Source organism: Lycorma delicatula, chromosome 12 (genome assembly GCF_047948215.1).
Source record: "Lycorma delicatula isolate Av1 chromosome 12, ASM4794821v1, whole genome shotgun sequence".
Taxonomy (NCBI): domain Eukaryota; kingdom Metazoa; phylum Arthropoda; class Insecta; order Hemiptera; family Fulgoridae; genus Lycorma; species Lycorma delicatula.
Window position 1 is genome coordinate 2,338,945 of NC_134466.1, and position 25,167 is coordinate 2,364,111.

The window sequence follows — 25,167 nt, forward strand, 5'->3', positions numbered from 1 at the left end:
CAACAGTAGTTTATGTAACCAAGCCGCAAACCACTAAATATAAATGCAATCGCTTTCAAATCACCACAAATACTACATTTATATACTGCATATTGAAGCTTTTCCAATATAGATTTAATATTTTTATAAGTTTCTTTCATAGTAGCAGAGTGGGCCACAGGTACTGACGGGAATTTATTGCCATTATGCAGAAGTCGGCTTTTAAACTAACTTTAGAGGAATCTATGAACAAGTGCCATTCTGTTAGGTTATGTTCATTACAAAGTGGCTGCATAAGAGAAGAAATGTCATTACAAAACGCTAAGGCATTTTCTTCAGAAAAACAACTTTAAATTCAGAATGATGATTACGATAAGTGCTACATTTCTTTGTATTCCTTTGAAGAAGATTCCATCCTTTTTGCCGGGAAGCAAGCATTCCAGACTGTTTTTTTGATACTTTAAATCTTTTATGAGTTCGTTAAGATTTACTTTAATCAGTAAATGAGGCTCAGATGAAATGCTTTGTTCATAAGTTGTATCACCAGAATCTGTTTATTTTTCTTTCTTACTTCCACCAGACTCTGAGCTCCCTTCATCTAATGTCACATGTTCTGGAGACTTTGGTGTTGTCAATTCTTTGCAGTATGGATCTGTTCTCATTGCGGATTGTAAGTTTGATTACAACACTCTATGTTTTGATTTTGATGTAATCCCTTTAATGTTTGCTAAGCAGAAATAACAGTCAGAAGAGTGATTTTTGGGTTCCTCCAAATCATAGGGATAGCAGTGGCATATGGCGTGTGGCATTTCTTCACACAGTGAGAAGGAAGTGGGGAGCCTAGATCATGATAAACAACAGATATATGGGACCCAGGCCCTTGTTTTCATGTTCAAGGAAAGTAAAGTGATTTAACTAACATAATACAGATTCCTCTCCAGTATCTTAACATCAATTTTTTTTCATGAAAATATTTTTGAAAACCCTATTCAATAATTTGGAAAACTGCTGCCAGTGAACATTGCATTAATAATTTTTTAATCCATAAATTTGCAAAAAAGTAGAAGTTACATTTTGCACAAAACCCCTCAAAGAATGATAACAAGATAGAGATCTAAAAGTACTCGAGTAAAACTCAAAATTATAAGTATAATTTATTTTTTAATGATTTCTCAATTTAAGTTGAAGCTTAACAGATAATCATATAAACACATCACGAGATAACTGAATTTTAATGAGTGGTAGTATTTTAAATCTAGTTTTAAAATAACTATTTTTTCTTACTTAGTTTTGTTAGAACCAAGGGTTTTACATAATTGTAAAACAGCTTATACTAACAATGCTGAACATGTGCCTCACCTCATCCAGTGAGGTGATTGCAGATTCTTCTTTCCTTTTATTCAACTGAGTTTTGTAAACAGTAAACTAACCCGTGGTACAATGAGATGTTGTACTATACAATTCCTTAAAAAATCAGGTTTTCTTTAAATTTGTATTTCTAAATTCCCTGCCCTTGCAGATCTGAAATCGCCATAAAAGTAGCTATAAGACTCCATTGAATGAAAGCAACATGTAAGTGGCATCAGCCACAATAATTACTTTATTCAAATTAATAATACTCACTATACAATTAGTTCCTTTCAAGGTGTCACTAGTAGGGTGGATTTACATTTTAGTAGGTTTGACATATAAATTTACAAAGAAGTATGATTAGCTCACAGAAGAAAGTAACGGAATACAACTTCACTTTTAAATTTCTTAAGGAAGCTCATCATGGGATTCTTTTATCATGAGATTGATTTTGCAAATTCAAGTGCCAAATATCTCATGTAATGTTGCCAATAATGATGGTCAACATGATTTTTGTCTCATGAGTACCAATAGGTGTATTTAATGCAATTCTTTATCCTGTTTTCAAATATGTATTCATAATTTCTCCATTACCTACAGCTTCTTTGTTATTTTAATTTGTATAAATATTTAAAAAAATTTTTTTTATTGTCAACTAAAAGATCCTAGAGAATTATAAATATGATTGAACCAAATGAGCTAACTCAAAGAGTAGTGTTGTTATTGTTGTGTAGATTTAGACGTGTATAAATATGTACAAATGTTACCTAGTGCAGCATACATTCATCAGAACAATGCCAGTTGTGAGATAGTGAACCAGGAAACATGTCATTGTAAGTGCTTTGTGTGTTACATATTTACAATTTTATTTCTTTAAATTAGTCGTTAGTTACAAAATGCCTAGAGTTTTTTTAAATCTTTTAACTTCTTTTTTTATGTATGTGGTGAAGTAGTGCTCTAGTCCCAAAGGCGAACTTTATTTTGGGTGTAAAGTCAAGACCAAACAAGGGCCTGGGTCCCATATATCTGTTGTTTATCATGATCTAGGCTCCCCACTTCCTTCTCACTGTGTGGAGAAATGCCACACGCCATATGCCATTGCTAAATTTATTAAAATTACTCTTTTGACTAAATGATTTCTTACAAAAATTACATGTAAATTTCTTCAACAGTAGGAATAGAGAAATGTGTTTTTAAACTACAGCTTTCATTAAAAGTTTTTTTGCAAAAATTAAAAGTGAAATTTTTCTCATCTGTATTAGTAGAGATATGTGTTTTTAAATTACTGTGTCGAATAAATGTTTTTTGTTTTTTTTGACAACATGAATATTTAAGTGTGACTTAAGTGTGTGTGAATGTTTAAGTGTGACATTTCTTTCTGTAATTTGCAAGCATGTTTCTTTAAAAGTAAAAGTGTTGAAATCATCATATTCTTCATTGAAGACAATCACAAATGCACTTATAATTTAATTTATTGCAAATCACACATTTTGATGTCTGTAAAATACTTCCAGTAATTCTTTCTTCCACATCATCGATAACTTCTTCAATAAGATCCTTAAAAAAAATGTAGCTGTTGAGTTAAAAATCTATCGTAAAAATAAGTTATTTTAAATAATGCCAACTACAAATTGAACACTTTATACTTTAATATTAAATATCTTATGTTCATATTTAAGCAAGCACTTTATATTTGTTTCAAAGTAGCAAAAATAAAAATTTCATTTATATTAGCAGTTAAAATACAGAGGACAAAATGTAACACAATCAAACTATATGCTACATAGCGCAGAAATTAAAACTGGTCAGTCAACAGGCAATTTCATAATACCAAATAAAAAAAAAAATTTTTTTAATTTACTGTAGTTTAATTCTGTTAATATTAACTGAAAATAGAACCCTGTAAATAAATGTAGATATTTTCCAAACTCATCCCCAGATTAAGTGATTGGTCATTACATTTGTTCTTAAAACATCAAAGACAGCGAAGAGTAATAAAATTGGTTTTATCATTTTTATTAGATATTCATCTACTGGAAGAATTGAATGAAATGAAAAATAAGAGAAAACAGGCTTAGTACTGGATGGGTGAGTCAAGTAAATAATGAAAGAATTATATACTGAAGATCCAAAATTATATTAATTGACCATGAAAATGTCAAACAAATTATTTTAATTTCTCTTTAATACATTCTGATGCACAAAAATGAGAGTGCCATGAGAAAAGCAGTGTAATAATTGTATGTTATTTATCTACAAGATTGAGCTACACATTTCTAGAGAAATGCTATAATCATGTTTCTAAATCACATATATTCGGATACATATCATAAGTTTTTAATGCAATTTATAACCTGCTGAGAAATTTCTTAAAATATTTTTAAATGTGTTTTGATTTTAAGAGAACTCTATGAGCAACAACGTTAGATCTTTAAAAACATATAAAGTAAAAAACGATTTAATAATTCATCATATTTGCATAGCCAGAAGGTAAGAAATACTTATGTATTTTTTGTGAAATTATATAAGCTCACCGGTGATGGAGTCGGACTTTCTAATTAGCAAAACGGGAAATTAGTTGTGAACAACAAGAAACAGATATTCAGTATTATTCTGGAGGCGAAATACTTGGAAGTATTCTGAAACAAGTTTAATAAAAACATTTAACATATTCTTGGAAATAGGCAGATTTCAGTGTGCTTGTGTTTTTTCAATTGAAATCATATCCTACATATAAATGATATTTTTGATTAAATTTGATGTACTGGTCTTGATTGTTCAATTGTAGAAGGTTCTCGTAAACTTTCTATAAGAAGAGATACTCTCATATTTTTTTGTTAAATTTTTCACTTTTCCACAACGGCTTCTTTGTGACACAGATAATTAATGCAGTTTGGCTTTACCAGAAACAGTGTAATAAATTTAGATGTTTAGTTAATCGTATGCTTCTCATGAAATTTTCATGCAAAAAATGTGTGATGTGTTTATTAATGGTTGGTTGATAATGACATATGTGAGGCTGTAGTTTTACAAGCTTTTCATGTCAAATGTTACTGTGTCAGATTAATTAAAAGGAAAAGAAGCTTGTCAATATTTTACTGGCATCTTAACTTTTGAATTATCTTTTTACATCTGAAAATTTTTTGATTCTGTAAAAATTAAATTATCTTGTTTTATACAAGTTAATACTTAAAAAAACTTGCTATAATCTTTGTTTAATTTAGCATCTATACCCATTACATACCACGTAATTATAATTATACCATTATAATTTAGTCTATATACCCGGTGAATACTTTTCTTATGAAAAATATTGTATCATTTTTAGTAATAAAAAATGATGACCTCTACTGTTATTGTCTACTCATGTATATTTTTTGGAGATTAAGAAATTCATTTGTATCATAAACTTTGGTTTTCATGTGGTGTTAGTTATAAATATAGATTATTTGTATAAAAAGTCATTTCCAGACATAACCGACACATATTAGTGCTTTAAAACCCGCTTTGATAGTCACACTATTAATATTACTTTTTTTTTGCAGAGTTTGGATCCACAAACTAGTGATTCAGTTTTGGAAGAAAATCCATTATCTTTGCCCATTAAAAAAGAAAAAATGCATGAATCTGTGCAAGAAGAACATTCTTTTGTACATCTTTCTAAGACAGATGATGGTCTGACAATATTTAAACAAGTAAGCTATTTTCTTCTTTATCTTGTTTTAAGTTAAAAACATAAAACCTAGTTATTGTAAGAATTCTTAATTATTCTATTCATTATGATATTTTTATTTGCTGTTTGTTGCTCACATATAATCATTTTGCATTTATGTCTAGCTTGAGATATTTTGATTTATGGTGTAAAAAACATTTTAGTAGAGTATAGGACGGTAAATAGCTTTGTTTAACCGATTGCATCTAACATTTTGTACAACAATACGTAACAAATAAAATACAGTGAGCAGGTGCCTCACGCCTTAAATGAAGGTGACTAACATAGTCATTTTATACCCACATTTAACATTGTTTATAAAAATGTTTTATAACAGTACAAAGCTATCCTTGCCTTTATGAACCTTGTTTAGTTTGTTACAGAAACTTTGTTATAGGTTTTGATAATCCTTATTCTATGACATTTTTGTTTCCAAACAAGGTTGATGTGTTTTTTTATATTTACACCAACAACCTGTTTCTTTTACCAAACCATTTAGATTGTGGTTAAGATCATTTTTCTATTGATCTATTAATTTACTGCAAATGCCTACAATATTTCACTTTTCTGGAACTATCATGTGTGATTATATATTGAAAGGTTCCAGTTGAATATTATTATAGAAGTACTCACATGGATGAGTTATTTCTAAGAAAACCAATTTGTTTTATCATTGTAAGAAAAGTAGATATATTTTTAATATTTGTTAATTATATAAAGATAATAAATTATTATTATTATTTTATGTTTTGCTGCAGAGTATGGATGCACAAACTGATAGTTCATTTTTTGATGAAGATCCATTATCTTTGAGTATTAAAAAAGAAATCATGCATGAAACAGAGCGAACAGAAAATTTGATTGCTCCTGTTGCTATGACAGATGATAAACCGACAACATCTAGACAAGTAAGATATTTTCATTTACTTTTTGACGGTTTACCTAATATTTAGCATTCTAGTTTAACACTAGATATTTTGATTAAAAGCTTAAAAAAGTGATACCAAACTGTATGTGAAATGATAAAACAGTATGTGTAGGATAGTACGATTGACAAGTCACTCCTGAAAACTCGTGGCTTTTGATAAAGAATAAACATTCCGAGCGAGGTTTTATAAAAGGTCTCTTGTTTCTTTCTTCATATTGCCAAAATATACTGTTCCTCAGCACGCAACAAACCTACTGAAATGCAGCTTATATATTCTTGCAAGTAAATTTATAATCTATTCACAGAAACCAGTTTTATGAAGAACATTGTTGTCCTCAGAGAAACTACTTCATTGTGTCTCTTATGGTACTGTAAATGTGGCACAGCCATAACAAATTCTGTAACATATCAAACTGTTTACTACCTCCCAACAGACAGCATGTTATATTATTGCTGTTAAAACATCCATAAAACATAGAAATGAATAAACATAAGAAATATTGTACTTCTTAATACCATTCTTATTGATCTTTGATAACAGCCATGAGGCTACTCTTCCAGGATCTATAATTCATGCATAGTTTTTAGTATGGTATTTATGAGGGTTCCTTGTGATTTTTAATGTGGTTTTATGCCATTTCTCTAGGATTTTTCAGTATTCCTTGATTAGAATCTTTTTTTCATGCGTTTTAAATTATAATCGGTAATTATAATAAAATGATTATACAATAGTAATAATAGTACTGCATGATATAAACCTGAAAATTAGTAGAATGTATTGATATGCCACTATTTTTTAGCAAAAAAATTGCTTTTTTGAAGCCATGGTGTGCATCAGCTTACTCAAAACAATTTCGTAGAGTTTCTTTGCACAGATAATTTTAGAAAACTTCTGTTTTAAGTACATGAACCAGGAGTATTTTCAATGTCCTTGACGAAATTGTTCATTAATCCTAGTTTGATATGTAACAGAGGTAGATACACCTTTTTAGGCTTTTCTTTTCTAATAAATGTTTTTCTGTCCCTACTATCCCATTCACACAATAAACAACAGTAGTTTATGTAACCAAGCCGCAAACCAAGAATAAATGCCATCACTTTCAAATCACCACAAATACTACATTTATAATACTGCATATTGAAGCTTTTCCAATATAGATTTAATATTTTTTAAGTTTCTTTCATAGTAGCAGAGTGGGCCACAGGTACTGACGGGAATTTATTGCCATTATGCAGAAGCCGGCTTTTAAACTAACTTTAGAGGAATCTATGAACAAGTGCCATTCTGTTGGGTTATGTTCATTACAAAGTGGCTGCATAAGAGAAGAAATGTCATTACAAAACGCTAAGGCATTTTCTTCAGAAAAACAACTTTAAATTCAGAATGATGATTACGATAAGTACTACATTTCATTGTATTCCTTTGAAGAAGATTCCATCCTTTTTGCCGGGAAGCAAGCATTCCAGACTGTTTTTTTGATACTTTAAATCTTTTATGAGTTCGTTAAGATTTACTTTAATCAGTAAATGAGGCTCAGATGAAATGCTTTGTTCATAAGTTGTATCACCAGAATCTGTTTATTTTTCTTTCTTACTTCCACCAGACTCTGAGCTCCCTTCATCTAATGTCACATGTTCTGGAGACTTTGGTGTTGTCAATTCTTTGCAGTATGGATCTGTTCTCATTGCGGATTGTAAGTTTGATTACAACACTCTATGTTTTGATTTTGATGTAATCCCTTTAATGTTTGCTAAGCAGAAATAACAGTCAGAAGAGTGATTTTTGGGTTCCTCCAAATCATAGGGATAGCAGTGGCATATGGCGTGTGGCATTTCTTCACACAGTGAGAAGGAAGTGGGGAGCCTAGATCACGATAAACAACAGATATATGGGACCCAGGCCCTTGTTTTCATGTTCAAGAAAGTAAAGTGAGTTAACTAACATAATACAGATTCCTCTCCAGTATCTTAACATCAATTTTTTTTCATGAAAATATTTTTGAAAACCCTATTCAATAATTTGGAAAACTGCTGCCAGTGAACATTGCATTAATAATTTTTTAATCCATAAATTTTCAAAAAAGTAGAAGTTACATTTTGCACAAAACCCCTCAAAGAATGATAACGAGATAGAGATCTAAAAGTACTCGAGTAAAACTCAAAATTATAAATATAATTTATTTTTTAATGATTTCTCAATTTAAGTTGAAGCTTAACAGATAATCATATAAACACATCACGAGATAACTGAATTTTAATGAGTGGTAGTATTTTAAATCTAGTTTTAAAATAACTATTTTTTCTTACTTAGTTTTGTTAGAACCAAGCGTTTTACAGAATTGTAAAACAGCTTATACTAACAATGCTGAACATGTGCCTCACCTCATCCAGTGAGGTGATTGCAGATTCTTCTTTCCTTTTATTCAACTGAGTTTTGTAAACAATAAACTAACCTGTGGTACAATGAGATGTTGTACTATACAATTCCTTAAAAAAATCTGGTTTTCTTTAAATTTGTATTTCTAAATTCCCTGCCCTTGCAGATCTGAAATCGCCATAAAAGTAGCTATAAGACTCCATTGAATGAAAGCAACATGTAAGTGGCATCAGCCACAATAATTACTTTATTCAAATTAATAATACTCACTATACAATTAGTTCCTTTCAAGGTGTCACTAGTAGGGTGGATTTACATTTTAGTAGGTTTGACATATAAATTTACAAAGAAGTATGATTAGCTCACAGAAGAAAGTAACGGAATACAACTTCACTTTTAAATTTCTTAAGGAAGCTCATCATGGGATTCTTTTATCATGAGATTGATTTTGCAAATTCAAGTGCCAAATATCTCATGTAATGTTGCCAATAATGATGGTCAACATGATTTTTGTCTCATGAGTACCAATAGGTGTATTTAATGCAATTCTTTATCCTGTTTTCAAATATGTATTCATAATTTCTCCATTACCTACAGCTTCTTTGTTATTTTAATTTGTATAAATATTTAAAAATTTTTTTTTTTCATTGTCAACTAAAAGATCCTAGAGAATTATAAATATGATTGAACCAAATGAGCCAACTCAAAGAGTAGTGTTGTTATTGTTGTGTAGATTTAGACGTGTATAAATATGTACAAATGTTACCTAGTGCAGCATACATTCATCAGAACAATGCCAGTTGTGAGCTAGTGAACCAGGAAACACATCATTGTAAGTGCTTTGTGTGTTACATATTTACAATTTTATTTCTTTTAATTAGTCGTTAGTTACAAAATGCCTAGAGTTTTTTTAAATCTTTTAACTTCTTTTTTTATGTATGTGGTGAAGTAGTGCTCTAGTCCCAAAGGCAAACTTTATTTTGGGTGTAAAGTCAAGACCAAACAAGGGCCTGGGTCCCATATATCTGTTGTTTATCATGATCTAGGCTCCCCACTTCCTTCTCACTGTGTGGAGAAATGCCACACGCCATATGCCATTGCTAAATTTATTAAAATTACTCTTTTGACTAAATGATTTCTTCCAAAAATTACATGTGAATTTCTTCAACAGTAGGAATAGAGAAATGTGTTTTTAAACTACAGCTTTCATTAAAAGTTTTTTTGTAAAAATTAAAAGTGAAATTTTTCTCATCTGTATTAGTAGAGATATGTGTTTTTAAATTACTGTGTCGAATAAATGTTTTTTGTTTTTTTTGACAACATGAATATTTAAGTGTGACTTAAGTGTGTGTGAATGTTTAAGTGTGACATTTCTTTCTGTAATTTGCAAGCATGTTTCTTTAAAAGTAAAAGTGTTGAAATCATCATATTCTTCATTGAAGACAATCACAAATGCACTTATAATTTAATTTATTGCAAATCACACATTTTGATGTCTGTAAAATACTTCCAGTAATTCTTTCTTCCACATCATCGATAACTTCTTCAATAAGATCCTTAAAAAAAATGTAGCTGTTGAGTTAAAAATCTATCGTAAAAATAAGTTATTTTAAATAATGCCAACTACAAATTGAACACTTTATACTTTAATATTAAATATCTTATGTTCATATTTAAGCAAGCACTTTATATTTGTTTCAAAGTAGCAAAAATAAAAATTTCATTTATATTAGCAGTTAAAATACAGAGGACAAAATGTAACACAATCAAACTATATGCTACATAGCGCAGAAATTAAAACTGGTCAGTCAACAGGCAATTTCATAATACCAAATAAAAAAAAAATTTTTTTTAATTTACTGTAGTTTAATTCTGTTAATATTAACTGAAAATAGAACCCTGTAAATAAATGTAGATATTTTCCAAACTCATCCCCAGATTAAGTGATTGGTCATTACATTTGTTCTTAAAACATCAAAGACAGCGAAGAGTAATAAAATTGGTTTTATCATTTTTATTAGATATTCATCTACTGGAAGAATTGAATGAAATGAAAAATAAGAGAAAACAGGCTTAGTACTGGATGGGTGAGTCAAGTAAATAATGAAAGAATTATATACTGAAGATCCAAAATTATATTAATTGACCATGAAAATGTCAAACAAATTATTTTAATTTCTCTTTAATACATTCTGATGCACAAAAATGAGAGTGCCATGAGAAAAGCAGTGTAATAATTGTATGTTATTTATCTACAAGATTGAGCTACACATTTCTAGAGAAATGTTATCATCATGTTTCTAAATCACATATATTCGGATACATATCATAAGTTTTTAATGCAATTTATAACCTGCTGAGAAATTTCTTAAAATATTTTTAAATGTGTTTTGATTTTAAGAGAACTCTATGAGCAACAACGTTAGATCTTTAAAAACAAATAAAGTAAAAAACGATTTAATAATTCATCATATTTGCATAGCCAGAAGGTAAGAAATACTTACGTATTTTTTGTGAAATTATATAAGCTCACCGGTGATGGAGTCAGACTTTCTAATTAGCAAAACGGGAAATTAGTTGTGAACAACAAGAAACAGATATTCAGTATTATTCTGGAGGCGAAATACTTGGAAGTATTCTGAAACAAGTTTAATAAAAACATTTAACATATTCTTGGAAATAGGCAGATTTCAGTGTGCTTGTGTTTTTTCAATTGAAATCATATCCTACATATAAATGATATTTTTGATTAAATTTGATGTACTGGTCTTGATTGTTCAATTGTAGAAGGTTCTCGTAAACTTTCTATAAGAAGAGATACTCTCATATTTTTTTGTTAAATTTTTCACTTTTCCACAACGGCTTCTTTGTGACACAGATAATTAATGCAGTTTGGCTTTACCAGAAACAGTGTAATAAATTTAGATGTTTAGTTAATCGTATGCTTCTCATGAAATTTTCATGCAAAAAATGTGTGATGTGTTTATTAATGGTTGGTTGATAATGACATATGTGAGGCTGTAGTTTTACAAGCTTTTCATGTCAAATGTTACTGTGTCAGATTAATTAAAAGGAAAAGAAGCTTGTCAATATTTTACTGGCATCTTAACTTTTGAATTATCTTTTTACATCTGAAAATTTTTTGATTCTGTAAAAATTAAATTATCTTGTTTTATACAAGTTAATACTTAAAAAAACTTGCTATAATCTTTGTTTAATTTAGCATCTATACCCATTACATACCACGTAATTATAATTATACCATTATAATTTAGTCTATATACCCGGTGAATACTTTTCTTATGAAAAATATTGTATCATTTTTAGTAATAAAAAATGATGACCTCTACTGTTATTGTCTACTCATGTATATTTTTTGGAGATTAAGAAATTCATTTGTATCATAAACTTTGGTTTTCATGTGGTGTTAGTTATAAATATAGATTATTTGTATAAAAAGTCATTTCCAGACATAACCGACACATATTAGTGCTTTAAAACCCGCTTTGATAGTCACACTATTAATATTACTTTTTTTTTGCAGAGTTTGGATCCACAAACTAGTGATTCAGTTTTGGAAGAAAATCCATTATCTTTGCCCATTAAAAAAGAAAAAATGCATGAATCTGTGCAAGAAGAACATTCTTTTGTACATCTTTCTAAGACAGATGATGGTCTGACAATATTTAAACAAGTAAGCTATTTTCTTCTTTATCTTGTTTTAAGTTAAAAACATAAAACCTAGTTATTGTAAGAATTCTTAATTATTCTATTCATTATGATATTTTTATTTGCTGTTTGTTGCTCACATATAATCATTTTGCATTTATGTCTAGCTTGAGATATTTTGATTTATGGTGTAAAAAACATTTTAGTAGAGTATAGGACGGTAAATAGCTTTGTTTAACCGATTGCATCTAACATTTTGTACAACAATACGTAACAAATAAAATACAGTGAGCAGGTGCCTCACGCCTTAAATGAAGGTGACTAACATAGTCATTTTATACCCACATTTAACATTGTTTATAAAAATGTTTTATAACAGTACAAAGCTATCCTTGCCTTTATGAACCTTGTTTAGTTTGTTACAGAAACTTTGTTATAGGTTTTGATAATCCTTATTCTATGACATTTTTGTTTCCAAACAAGGTTGATGTGTTTTTTTATATTTACACCAACAACCTGTTTCTTTTACCAAACCATTTAGATTGTGGTTAAGATCATTTTTCTATTGATCTATTAATTTACTGCAAATGCCTACAATATTTCACTTTTCTGGAACTATCATGTGTGATTATATATTGAAAGGTTCCAGTTGAATATTATTATAGAAGTACTCACATGGATGAGTTATTTCTATGAAAACCAATTTGTTTTATCATTGTAAGAAAAGTAGATATATTTTTAATATTTGTTAATTATATAAAGATAATAAATTATTATTATTATTTTATGTTTTGCTGCAGAGTATGGATGCACAAACTGATAGTTCATTTTTTGATGAAGATCCATTATCTTTGAGTATTAAAAAAGAAATCAAGCATGAAACAGAGCGAACAGAAAATTTGATTGCTCCTGTTGCTATGACAGATGATAAACCGACAACATCTAGACAAGTAAGATATTTTCATTTACTTTTTGACGGTTTACCTAATATTTAGCATTCTAGTTTAACACTAGATATTTTGATTAAAAGCTTAAAAAAGTGATACCAAACTGTATGTGAAATGATAAAACAGTATGTGTAGGATAGTACGATTGACAAGTCACTCCTGAAAACTCGTGGCTTTTGATAAAGAATAAACATTCCGAGCGAGGTTTTATAAAAGGTCTCTTGTTTCTTTCTTCATATTGCCAAAATATACTGTTCCTCATCACGCAACAAACCTACTGAAATGCAGCTTATATATTCTTGCAAGTAAATTTATAATCTATTCACAGAAACCAGTTTTATGAAGAACATTGTTGTCCTCAGAGAAACTACTTCATTGTGTCTCTTATGGTACTGTAAATGTGGCACAGCCATAACAAATTCTGTAACATATCAAACTGTTTACTACCTCCCAACAGACAGCATGTTATATTATTGCTGTTAAAACATCCATAAAACATAGAAATGAATAAACATAAGAAATATTGTACTTCTTAATACCATTCTTATTGATCTTTGATAACAGCCATGAGGCTACTCTTCCAGGATCTATAATTCATGCATAGTTTTTAGTATGGTATTTATGAGGGTTCCTTGTGATTTTTAATGTGGTTTTATGCCATTTCTCTAGGATTTTTCAGTATTCCTTGATTAGAATCTTTTTTTCATGCGTTTTAAATTATAATCGGTAATTATAATAAAATGATTATACAATAGTAATAATAGTACTGCATGATATAAACCTGAAAATTAGTAGAATGTATTGATATGCCACTATTTTTTAGCAAAAAAATTGCTTTTTTGAAGCCATGGTGTGCATCAGCTTACTCAAAACAATTTCGTAGAGTTTCTTTGCACAGATAATTTTAGAAAACTTCTGTTTTAAGTACATGAACCAGGAGTATTTTCAATGTCCTTGACGAAATTGTTCATTAATCCTAGTTTGATATGTAACAGAGGTAGATACACCTTTTTAGGCTTTTCTTTTCTAATAAATGTTTTTCTGTCCCTACTATCCCATTCACACAATAAACAACAGTAGTTTATGTAACCAAGCCGCAAACCAAGAATAAATGCCATCACTTTCAAATCACCACAAATACTACATTTATAATACTGCATATTGAAGCTTTTCCAATATAGATTTAATATTTTTTAAGTTTCTTTCATAGTAGCAGAGTGGGCCACAGGTACTGACGGGAATTTATTGCCATTATGCAGAAGCCGGCTTTTAAACTAACTTTAGAGGAATCTATGAACAAGTGCCATTCTGTTGGGTTATGTTCATTACAAAGTGGCTGCATAAGAGAAGAAATGTCATTACAAAACGCTAAGGCATTTTCTTCAGAAAAACAACTTTAAATTCAGAATGATGATTACGATAAGTGCTACATTTCATTGTATTCCTTTGAAGAAGATTCCATCCTTTTTGCCGGGAAGCAAGCATTCCAGACTGTTTTTTTGATACTTTAAATCTTTTATGAGTTCGTTAAGATTTACTTTAATCAGTAAATGAGGCTCAGATGAAATGCTTTGTTCATAAGTTGTATCACCAGAATCTGTTTATTTTTCTTTCTTACTTCCACCAGACTCTGAGCTCCCTTCATCTAATGTCACATGTTCTGGAGACTTTGGTGTTGTCAATTCTTTGCAGTATGGATCTGTTCTCATTGCGGATTGTAAGTTTGATTACAACACTCTATGTTTTGATTTTGATGTAATCCCTTTAATGTTTGCTAAGCAGAAATAACAGTCAGAAGAGTGATTTTTGGGTTCCTCCAAATCATAGGGATAGCAGTGGCATATGGCGTGTGGCATTTCTTCACACAGTGAGAAGGAAGTGGGGAGCCTAGATCACGATAAACAACAGATATATGGGACCCAGGCCCTTGTTTTCATGTTCAAGAAAGTAAAGTGAGTTAACTAACATAATACAGATTCCTCTCCAGTATCTTAACATCAATTTTTTTTCATGAAAATATTTTTGAAAACCCTATTCAATAATTTGGAAAACTGCTGCCAGTGAACATTGCATTAATAATTTTTTAATCCATAAATTTTCAAAAAAGTAGAAGTTACATTTTGCACAAAACCCCTCAAAGAATGATAACGAGATAGAGATCTAAAAGTACTCGAGTAAAACTCAAAATTATAAATATAATTTATTTTTTAATGATTTCTCAATTTAAGTTGAAGCTTAACAGATAATCATATAAACACATCACGAGATAACTGAATTTTAATGAGTGGTAGTATTTTAAATCTAGTTTTAAAATAACTATTTTTTCTTACTTAGTTTTGTTAGAACCAAGCGTTTTACAGAATTGTAAAACAGCTTATACTAACAATGCTGAACATGTGCCTCACCTCATCCAGTGAGGTGATTGCAGATTCTTCTTTCCTTTTATTCAACTGAGTTTTGTAAACAATAAACTAACCCGTGGTACAATGAGATGTTGTACTATACAATTCCTTAAAAAAATCTGGTTTTCTTTAAATTTGTATTTCTAAATTCCCTGCCCTTGCAGATCTGAAATCGCCATAAAAGTAGCTATAAGACTCCATTGAATGAAAGCAACATGTAAGTGGCATCAGCCACAATAATTACTTTATTCAAATTAATAATACTCACTATACAATTAGTTCCTTTCAAGGTGTCACTAGTAGGGTGGATTTACATTTTAGTAGGTTTGACATATAAATTTACAAAGAAGTATGATTAGCTCACAGAAGAAAGTAACGGAATACAACTTCACTTTTAAATTTCTTAAGGAAGCTCATCATGGGATTCTTTTATCATGAGATTGATTTTGCAAATTCAAGTGCCAAATATCTCATGTAATGTTGCCAATAACGATGGTCAACATGATTTTTGTCTCATGAGTACCAGTAGGTGTATTTAATGCAATTCTTTATCCTGTTTTCAAATATGTATTCATAATTTCTCCATTACCTACAGCTTCTTTGTTATTTTAATTTGTATAAATATTTAAAAATTTTTTTTTTTCATTGTCAACTAAAAGATCCTAGAGAATTATAAATATGATTGAACCAAATGAGCCAACTCAAAGAGTAGTGTTGTTATTGTTGTGTAGATTTAGACGTGTATAAATATGTACAAATGTTACCTAGTGCAGCATACATTCATCAGAACAATGCCAGTTGTGAGCTAGTGAACCAGGAAACACATCATTGTAAGTGCTTTGTGTGTTACATATTTACAATTTTATTTCTTTTAATTAGTCGTTAGTTACAAAATGCCTAGAGTTTTTTTAAATCTTTTAACTTCTTTTTTTATGTATGTGGTGAAGTAGTGCTCTAGTCCCAAAGGCAAACTTTATTTTGGGTGTAAAGTCAAGACCAAACAAGGGCCTGGGTCCCATATATCTGTTGTTTATCATGATCTAGGCTCCCCACTTCCTTCTCACTGTGTGGAGAAATGCCACACGCCATATGCCATTGCTAAATTTATTAAAATTACTCTTTTGACTAAATGATTTCTTCCAAAAATTACATGTGAATTTCTTCAACAGTAGGAATAGAGAAATGTGTTTTTAAACTACAGCTTTCATTAAAAGTTTTTTTGTAAAAATTAAAAGTGAAATTTTTCTCATCTGTATTAGTAGAGATATGTGTTTTTAAATTACTGTGTCGAATAAATGTTTTTTGTTTTTTTTGACAACATGAATATTTAAGTGTGACTTAAGTGTGTGTGAATGTTTAAGTGTGACATTTCTTTCTGTAATTTGCAAGCATGTTTCTTTAAAAGTAAAAGTGTTGAAATCATCATATTCTTCATTGAAGACAATCACAAATGCACTTATAATTTAATTTATTGCAAATCACACATTTTGATGTCTGTAAAATACTTCCAGTAATTCTTTCTTCCACATCATCGATAACTTCTTCAATAAGATCCTTAAAAAAAATGTAGCTGTTGAGTTAAAAATCTATCGTAAAAATAAGTTATTTTAAATAATGCCAACTACAAATTGAACACTTTATACTTTAATATTAAATATCTTATGTTCATATTTAAGCAAGCACTTTATATTTGTTTCAAAGTAGCAAAAATAAAAATTTCATTTATATTAGCAGTTAAAATACAGAGGACAAAATGTAACACAATCAAACTATATGCTACATAGCGCAGAAATTAAAACTGGTCAGTCAACAGGCAATTTCATAATACCAAATAAAAAAAAAATTTTTTTTAATTTACTGTAGTTTAATTCTGTTAATATTAACTGAAAATAGAACCCTGTAAATAAATGTAGATATTTTCCAAACTCATCCCCAGATTAAGTGATTGGTCATTACATTTGTTCTTAAAACATCAAAGACAGCGAAGAGTAATAAAATTGGTTTTATCATTTTTATTAGATATTCATCTACTGGAAGAATTGAATGAAATGAAAAATAAGAGAAAACAGGCTTAGTACTGGATGGGTGAGTCAAGTAAATAATGAAAGAATTATATACTGAAGATCCAAAATTATATTAATTGACCATGAAAATGTCAAACAAATTATTTTAATTTCTCTTTAATACATTCTGATGCACAAAAATGAGAGTGCCATGAGAAAAGCAGTGTAATAATTGTATGTTATTTATCTACAAGATTGAGCTACACATTTCTAGAGAAATGTTATCATCATGTTTCTAAATCACATATATTCAGATACATATCATAAGTTTTTAATGCAATTTATAACCTGCTGAGAAATTTCTTAAAATATTTTTAAATGTGTTTTGATTTTAAGAGAACTCTATGAGCAACAACGTTAGATCTTTAAAAACAAATAAAGTAAAAAACGATTTAATAATTCATCATATTTGCATAGCCAGAAGGTAAGAAATACTTACGTATTTTTTGTGAAATTATATAAGCTCACCGGTGATGGAGTCAGACTTTCTAATTAGCAAAACGGGAAATTAGTTGTGAACAACAAGAAACAGATATTCAGTATTATTCTGGAGGCGAAATACTTGGAAGTATTCTGAAACAAGTTTAATAAAAACATTTAACATATTCTTGGAAATAGGCAGATTTCAGTGTGCTTGTGTTTTTTCAATTGAAATCATATCCTACATATAAATGATATTTTTGATTAAATTTGATGTACTGGTCTTGATTGTTCAATTGTAGAAGGTTCTCGTAAACTTTCTATAAGAAGAGATACTCTCATATTTTTTTGTTAAATTTTTCACTTTTCCACAACGGCTTCTTTGTGACACAGATAATTAATGCAGTTTGGCTTTACCAGAAACAGTGTAATAAATTTAGATGTTTAGTTAATCGTATGCTTCTCATGAAATTTTCATGCAAAAAATGTGTGATGTGTTTATTAATGGTTGGTTGATAATAGCATATGTGAGGCTGTAGTTTTACAAGCTTTTCATGTCAAATGTTACTGTGTCAGATTAATTAAAAGGAAAATAAGCTTGTCAATATTTTACTGGCATCTTAACTTTTGAATTATCTTTTTACATCTGAATATTTTTTGATTCTGTAAAAATTAAATTCTCTTCTTTTATACAAGTTAATACTTAAAAAAACTTGCTATAATCTTTGTTTAATTTAGCATCTATACCCATTACATACCACGTAATTATAATTATACCATTATAATTTAGTCTATATACCCGGTGAATACTTTTCTTATGAAAAATATTGTATCATTTTTAGTAATAAAAAATGATGACCTCTACTGTTATTGTCTACTCATGTATATTTTTTGGAGATTAAGAAACTCATTTGTATCATAAACTTTGGTTTTCATGTGGTGTTAGTTATAAATATAGATTATTTGTATAAAAAGTCATTTCCAGACATAACCGACACATATTAGTGCTTTAAAACCCGCTTTGATAGTCACACTATTAATATTACTTTTGTTTTGCAGAGTTTGGATCCACAAACTAGTGATTCAGTTTTGGAAGAAAATCCATTATCTTTGCCCATTAAAAAAGAAAAAATGCATGAATCTGTGCAAGAAGAACATTCTTTTGTACATCTTTCTAAGACAGATGATGGTCTGACAATATTTAAACAAGTAAGCTATTTTCTTCTTTATCTTGTTTTAAGTTAAAAACATAAAACCTAGTTATTGTAAGAATTCTTAATTATTCTATTCATTATGATATTTTTATTTGCTGTTTGTTGCTCACATATAATCATTTTGCATTTATGTCTAGCTTGAGATATTTTGATTTATGGTGTAAAAAACATTTTAGTAGAGTATAGGACGGTAAATAGCTTTGTTTAACCGATTGCATCTAACATTTTGTACAACAATACGTAACAAATAAAATACAGTGAGCAGGTGCCTCACGCCTTAAATGAAGGTGACTAACATAGTCATTTTATACCCACATTTAACATTGTTTATAAAAATGTTTTATAACAGTACAAAGCTATCCTTGCCTTTATGAACCTTGTTTAGTTTGTTACAGAAACTTTGTTATAGGTTTTGATAATCCTTATTCTATGACATTTTTGTTTCCAAACAAGGTTGATGTGTTTTTTTATATTTACACCAACAACCTGTTTCTTTTACCAAACCATTTAGATTGTGGTTAAGATCATTTTTCTATTGATCTATTAATTTACTGCAAATGCCTACAATATTTCACTTTTCTGGAACTATCATGTGTGATTATATATTGAAAGGTTCCAGTTGAATATTATTATAGAAGTACTCACATGGATGAGTTATTTCTACGAAAACCAATTTGTTTTATCATTGTAAGAAAAGTAGATATATTTTTAATATTTGTTAATTATATAAAGATAATAAATTATTATTATTATTTTGTTTTGCTGCAGAGTATGGATGCACAAACTGATAGTTCATTTTTTGATGAAGATCCATTATCTTTGAGTATTAAAAAAGAAATCAAGCATGAAACAGAGCGAACAGAACATTTGATTGCTCCTGTTGCTATGACAGATGATAAACCGACAACATCTAGACAAGTAAGATATTTTCATTTACTTTTTGATGGTTTACCTAATATTTAGCATTCTAGTTTAGCACTAGATATTTTGATTAAAAGCTTAAAAAAGTGATACCAAACTGTATGTGAAATGATAAAACAGTATGTGTAGGATAGTACGATTGACAAGTCACTCCTGAAAACTCGTGGCTTTTGATAAAGAATAAACATTCCGAGCGAGGTTTTATAAAAGGTCTCTTGTTTCTTTCTTCATATTGCCAAAATATACTGTTCCTCATCACGCAACAAACCTACTGAAATGCAGCTTATATATTCTTGCAAGTAAATTTATAATCTATTCACAGAAACCAGTTTTATGAAGAACATTGTTGTCCTCAGAGAAACTACTTCATTGTGTCTCTTATGGTACTGTAAATGTGGCACAGCCATAACAAATTCTGTAACATATCAAACTGTTTACTACCTCCCAACAGACAGCATGTTATATTATTGCTGTTAAAACATCCATAAAACATAGAAATGAATAAACATAAGAAATATTGTACTTCTTAATACCATTCTTATTGATCTTTGATAACAGCCATGAGGCTACTCTTCCAGGATCTATAATTCATGCATAGTTTTTAGTATGGTATTTATGAGGGTTCCTTGTGATTTTTAATGTGGTTTTATGCCATTTCTCTAGGATTTTTCAGTATTCCTTGATTAGAATCTTTTTTTCATGCGTTTTAAATTATAATCGGTAATTATAATAAAATGATTATACAATAGTAATAATAGTACTGCATGATATAAACCTGAAAATTAGTAGAATGTATTGATATGCCACTATTTTTTAGCAAAAAAATTGCTTTTTTGAAGCCATGGTGTGCATCAGCTTACTCAAAACAATTTCGTAGAGTTTCTTTGCACAGATAATTTTAGAAAACTTCTGTTTTAAGTACATGAACCAGGAGTATTTTCAATGTCCTTGACGAAATTGTTCATTAATCCTAGTTTGATATGTAACAGAGGTAGATACACCTTTTTAGGCTTTTCTTTTCTAATAAATGTTTTTCTGTCCCTACTATCCCATTCACACAATAAACAACAGTAGTTTATGTAACCAAGCCGCAAACCAAGAATAAATGCCATCACTTTCAAATCACCACAAATACTACATTTATAATACTGCATATTGAAGCTTTTCCAATATAGATTTAATATTTTTTAAGTTTCTTTCATAGTAGCAGAGTGGGCCACAGGTACTGACGGGAATTTATTGCCATTATGCAGAAGCCGGCTTTTAAACTAACTTTAGAGGAATCTATGAACAAGTGCCATTCTGTTGGGTTATGTTCATTACAAAGTGGCTGCATAAGAGAAGAAATGTCATTACAAAACGCTAAGGCATTTTCTTCAGAAAAACAACTTTAAATTCAGAATGATGATTACGATAAGTGCTACATTTCATTGTATTCCTTTGAAGAAGATTCCATCCTTTTTGCCGGGAAGCAAGCATTCCAGACTGTTTTTTTGATACTTTAAATCTTTTATGAGTTCGTTAAGATTTACTTTAATCAGTAAATGAGGCTCAGATGAAATGCTTTGTTCATAAGTTGTATCACCAGAATCTGTTTATTTTTCTTTCTTACTTCCACCAGACTCTGAGCTCCCTTCATCTAATGTCACATGTTCTGGAGACTTTGGTGTTGTCAATTCTTTGCAGTATGGATCTGTTCTCATTGCGGATTGTAAGTTTGATTACAACACTCTATGTTTTGATTTTGATGTAATCCCTTTAATGTTTGCTAAGCAGAAATAACAGTCAGAAGAGTGATTTTTGGGTTCCTCCAAATCATAGGGATAGCAGTGGCATATGGCGTGTGGCATTTCTTCACACAGTGAGAAGGAAGTGGGGAGCCTAGATCACGATAAACAACAGATATATGGGACCCAGGCCCTTGTTTTCATGTTCAAGAAAGTAAAGTGAGTTAACTAACATAATACAGATTCCTCTCCAGTATCTTAACATCAATTTTTTTTCATGAAAATATTTTTGAAAACCCTATTCAATAATTTGGAAAACTGCTGCCAGTGAACATTGCATTAATAATTTTTTAATCCATAAATTTTCAAAAAAGTAGAAGTTACATTTTGCACAAAACCCCTCAAAGAATGATAACGAGATAGAGATCTAAAAGTACTCGAGTAAAACTCAAAATTATAAATATAATTTATTTTTTAATGATTTCTCAATTTAAGTTGAAGCTTAACAGATAATCATATAAACACATCACGAGATAACTGAATTTTAATGAGTGGTAGTATTTTAAATCTAGTTTTAAAATAACTATTTTTTCTTACTTAGTTTTGTTAGAACCAAGCGTTTTACAGAATTGTAAAACAGCTTATACTAACAATGCTGAACATGTGCCTCACCTCATCCAGTGAGGTGATTGCAGATTCTTCTTTCCTTTTATTCAACTGAGTTTTGTAAACAATAAACTAACCCGTGGTACAATGAGATGTTGTACTATACAATTCCTTAAAAAAATCTGGTTTTCTTTAAATTTGTATTTCTAAATTCCCTGCCCTTGCAGATCTGAAATCGCCATAAAAGTAGCTATAAGACTCCATTGAATGAAAGCAACATGTAAGTGGCATCAGCCACAATAATTACTTTATTCAAATTAATAATACTCACTATACAATTAGTTCCTTTCAAGGTGTCACTAGTAGGGTGGATTTACATTTTAGTAGGTTTGACATATAAATTTACAAAGAAGTATGATTAGCTCACAGAAGAAAGTAACGGAATACAACTTCACTTTTAAATTTCTTAAGGAAGCTCATCATGGGATTCTTTTATCATGAGATTGATTTTGCAAATTCAAGTGCCAAATATCTCATGTAATGTTGCCAATAACGATGGTCAACATGATTTTTGTCTCATGAGTACCAGTAGGTGTATTTAATGCAATTCTTTATCCTGTTTTCAAATATGTATTCATAATTTCTCCATTACCTACAGCTTCTTTGTTATTTTAATTTGTATAAATATTTAAAAATTTTTTTTTTTCATTGTCAACTAAAAGATCCTAGAGAATTATAAATATGATTGAACCAAATGAGCCAACTCAAAGAGTAGTGTTGTTATTGTTGTGTAGATTTAGACGTGTATAAATATGTACAAATGTTACCTAGTGCAGCATACATTCATCAGAACAATGCCAGTTGTGAGATAGTGAACCAGGAAACATGTCATTGTAAGTGCTTTGTGTGTTACATATTTACAATTTTATTTCTTTAAATTAGTCGTTAGTTACAAAATGCCTAGAGTTTTTTTAAATCTTTTAACTTCTTTTTTTATGTATGTGGTGAAGTAGTGCTCTAGTCCCAAAGGCGAACTTTATTTTGGGTGTAAAGTCAAGACCAAACAAGGGCCTGGGTCCCATATATCTGTTGTTTATCATGATCTAGGCTCCCCACTTCCTTCTCACTGTGTGGAGAAATGCCACACGCCATATGCCATTGCTAAATTTATTAAAATTACTCTTTTGACTAAATGATTTCTTACAAAAATTACATGTAAATTTCTTCAACAGTAGGAATAGAGAAATGTGTTTTTAAACTACAGCTTTCATTAAAAGTTTTTTTGCAAAAATTAAAAGTGAAATTTTTCTCATCTGTATTAGTAGAGATATGTGTTTTTAAATTACTGTGTCGAATAAATGTTTTTTGTTTTTTTTTGACAACATGAATATTTAAGTGTGACTCTAAAGTAGAACTCTGAGTGAAAGACTCCTGACAAAAAACACATGAGTGAATAAGAAGATGAGAAGATATGACATTCCTTTCTGTAACAGGTTTTTCTGTAATTTGCAAGCATGTTTCTTTAAAAGTAAAAGTGTTGAAATCATCATATTCTTCATTGAAGACAATCACAAATGCACTTATAATTTAATTTATTGCAAATCACACATTTTGATGTCTGTAAAATACTTCCAGTAATTCTTTCTTCCACATCATCGATAACTTCTTCAATAAGATCCTTAAAAAAAAATGTAGCTGTTGAGTTAAAAATCTATCGTAAAAATTTGTTATTTTAAATAATGCCAACTACAAATTGAACACTTTATACTTTAATATTAAATATCTTATGTTCATATTTAAGCAAGCACTTTATATTTGTTTCAAAGTAGCAAAAATAAAAATTTCATTTATATTAGCAGTTAAAATACAGAGGACAAAATGTAACACAATCAAACTATATGCTACATAGCGCAGAAATTAAAACTGGTCAGTCAACAGGCAATTTCATAATACCAAATAAAAAAAAAAAATTTTTTAATTTACTGTAGTTTAATTCTGTTAATATTAACTGAAAATAGAACCCTGTAAATAAATGTAGATATTTTCCAAACTCATCCCCAGATTAAGTGATTGGTCATTACATTTGTTCTTAAAACATCAAAGACAGCGAAGAGTAATAAAATTGGTTTTATCATTTTTATTAGATATTCATCTACTGGAAGAATTGAATGAAATGAAAAATAAGAGAAAACAGGCTTAGTACTGGATGGGTGAGTCAAGTAAATAATGAAAGAATTATATACTGAAGATCCAAAATTATATTAATTGACCATGAAAATGTCAAACAAATTATTTTAATTTCTTTTTAATACATTCTGATGCACAAAAATGAGAGTGCCATGAGAAAAGCAGTGTAATAATTGTATGTTATTTATCTACAAGATTGAGCTACACATTTCTAGAGAAATGTTATCATCATGTTTCTAAATCACATATATTCGGATACATATCATAAGTTTTTAATGCAATTTATAACCTGCTGAGAAATTTCTTAAAATATTTTTAAATGTGTTTTGATTTTAAGAGAACTCTATGAGCAACAACGTTAGATCTTTAAAAACATATAAAGTAAAAAACGATTTAATAATTCATCATATTTGCATAGCCAGAAGGTAAGAAATACTTATGTATTTTTTGTGAAATTATATAAGCTCACCGGTGATGGAGTCGGACTTTCTAATTAGCAAAACGGGAAATTAGTTGTGAACAACAAGAAACAGATATTCAGTATTATTCTGGAGGCGAAATACTTGGAAGTATTCTGAAACAAGTTTAATAAAAACATTTAACATATTCTTGGAAATAGGCAGATTTCAGTGTGCTTGTGTTTTTTCAATTGAAATCATATCCTA

The 25,167-nt window shown here is 29.4% G+C and overlaps 1 protein-coding gene across 1 annotated transcript in view; it reads left to right on the forward strand.

Annotated features, from left to right (window-relative positions):
• LOC142333331 (uncharacterized) overlaps positions 1 to 25,167 on the forward strand; it is a 60,793-nt gene that overhangs the window by 9,879 nt on the left and 25,747 nt on the right. Inside the window, exons 5-6 of the mRNA XM_075380352.1 lie at positions 4,875 to 5,024; positions 19,830 to 19,979. Coding sequence (XP_075236467.1) covers positions 4,875 to 5,024; positions 19,830 to 19,979 — 300 coding nt within the window. The remainder of the gene's footprint in view (positions 1 to 4,874; positions 5,025 to 19,829; positions 19,980 to 25,167) is intronic.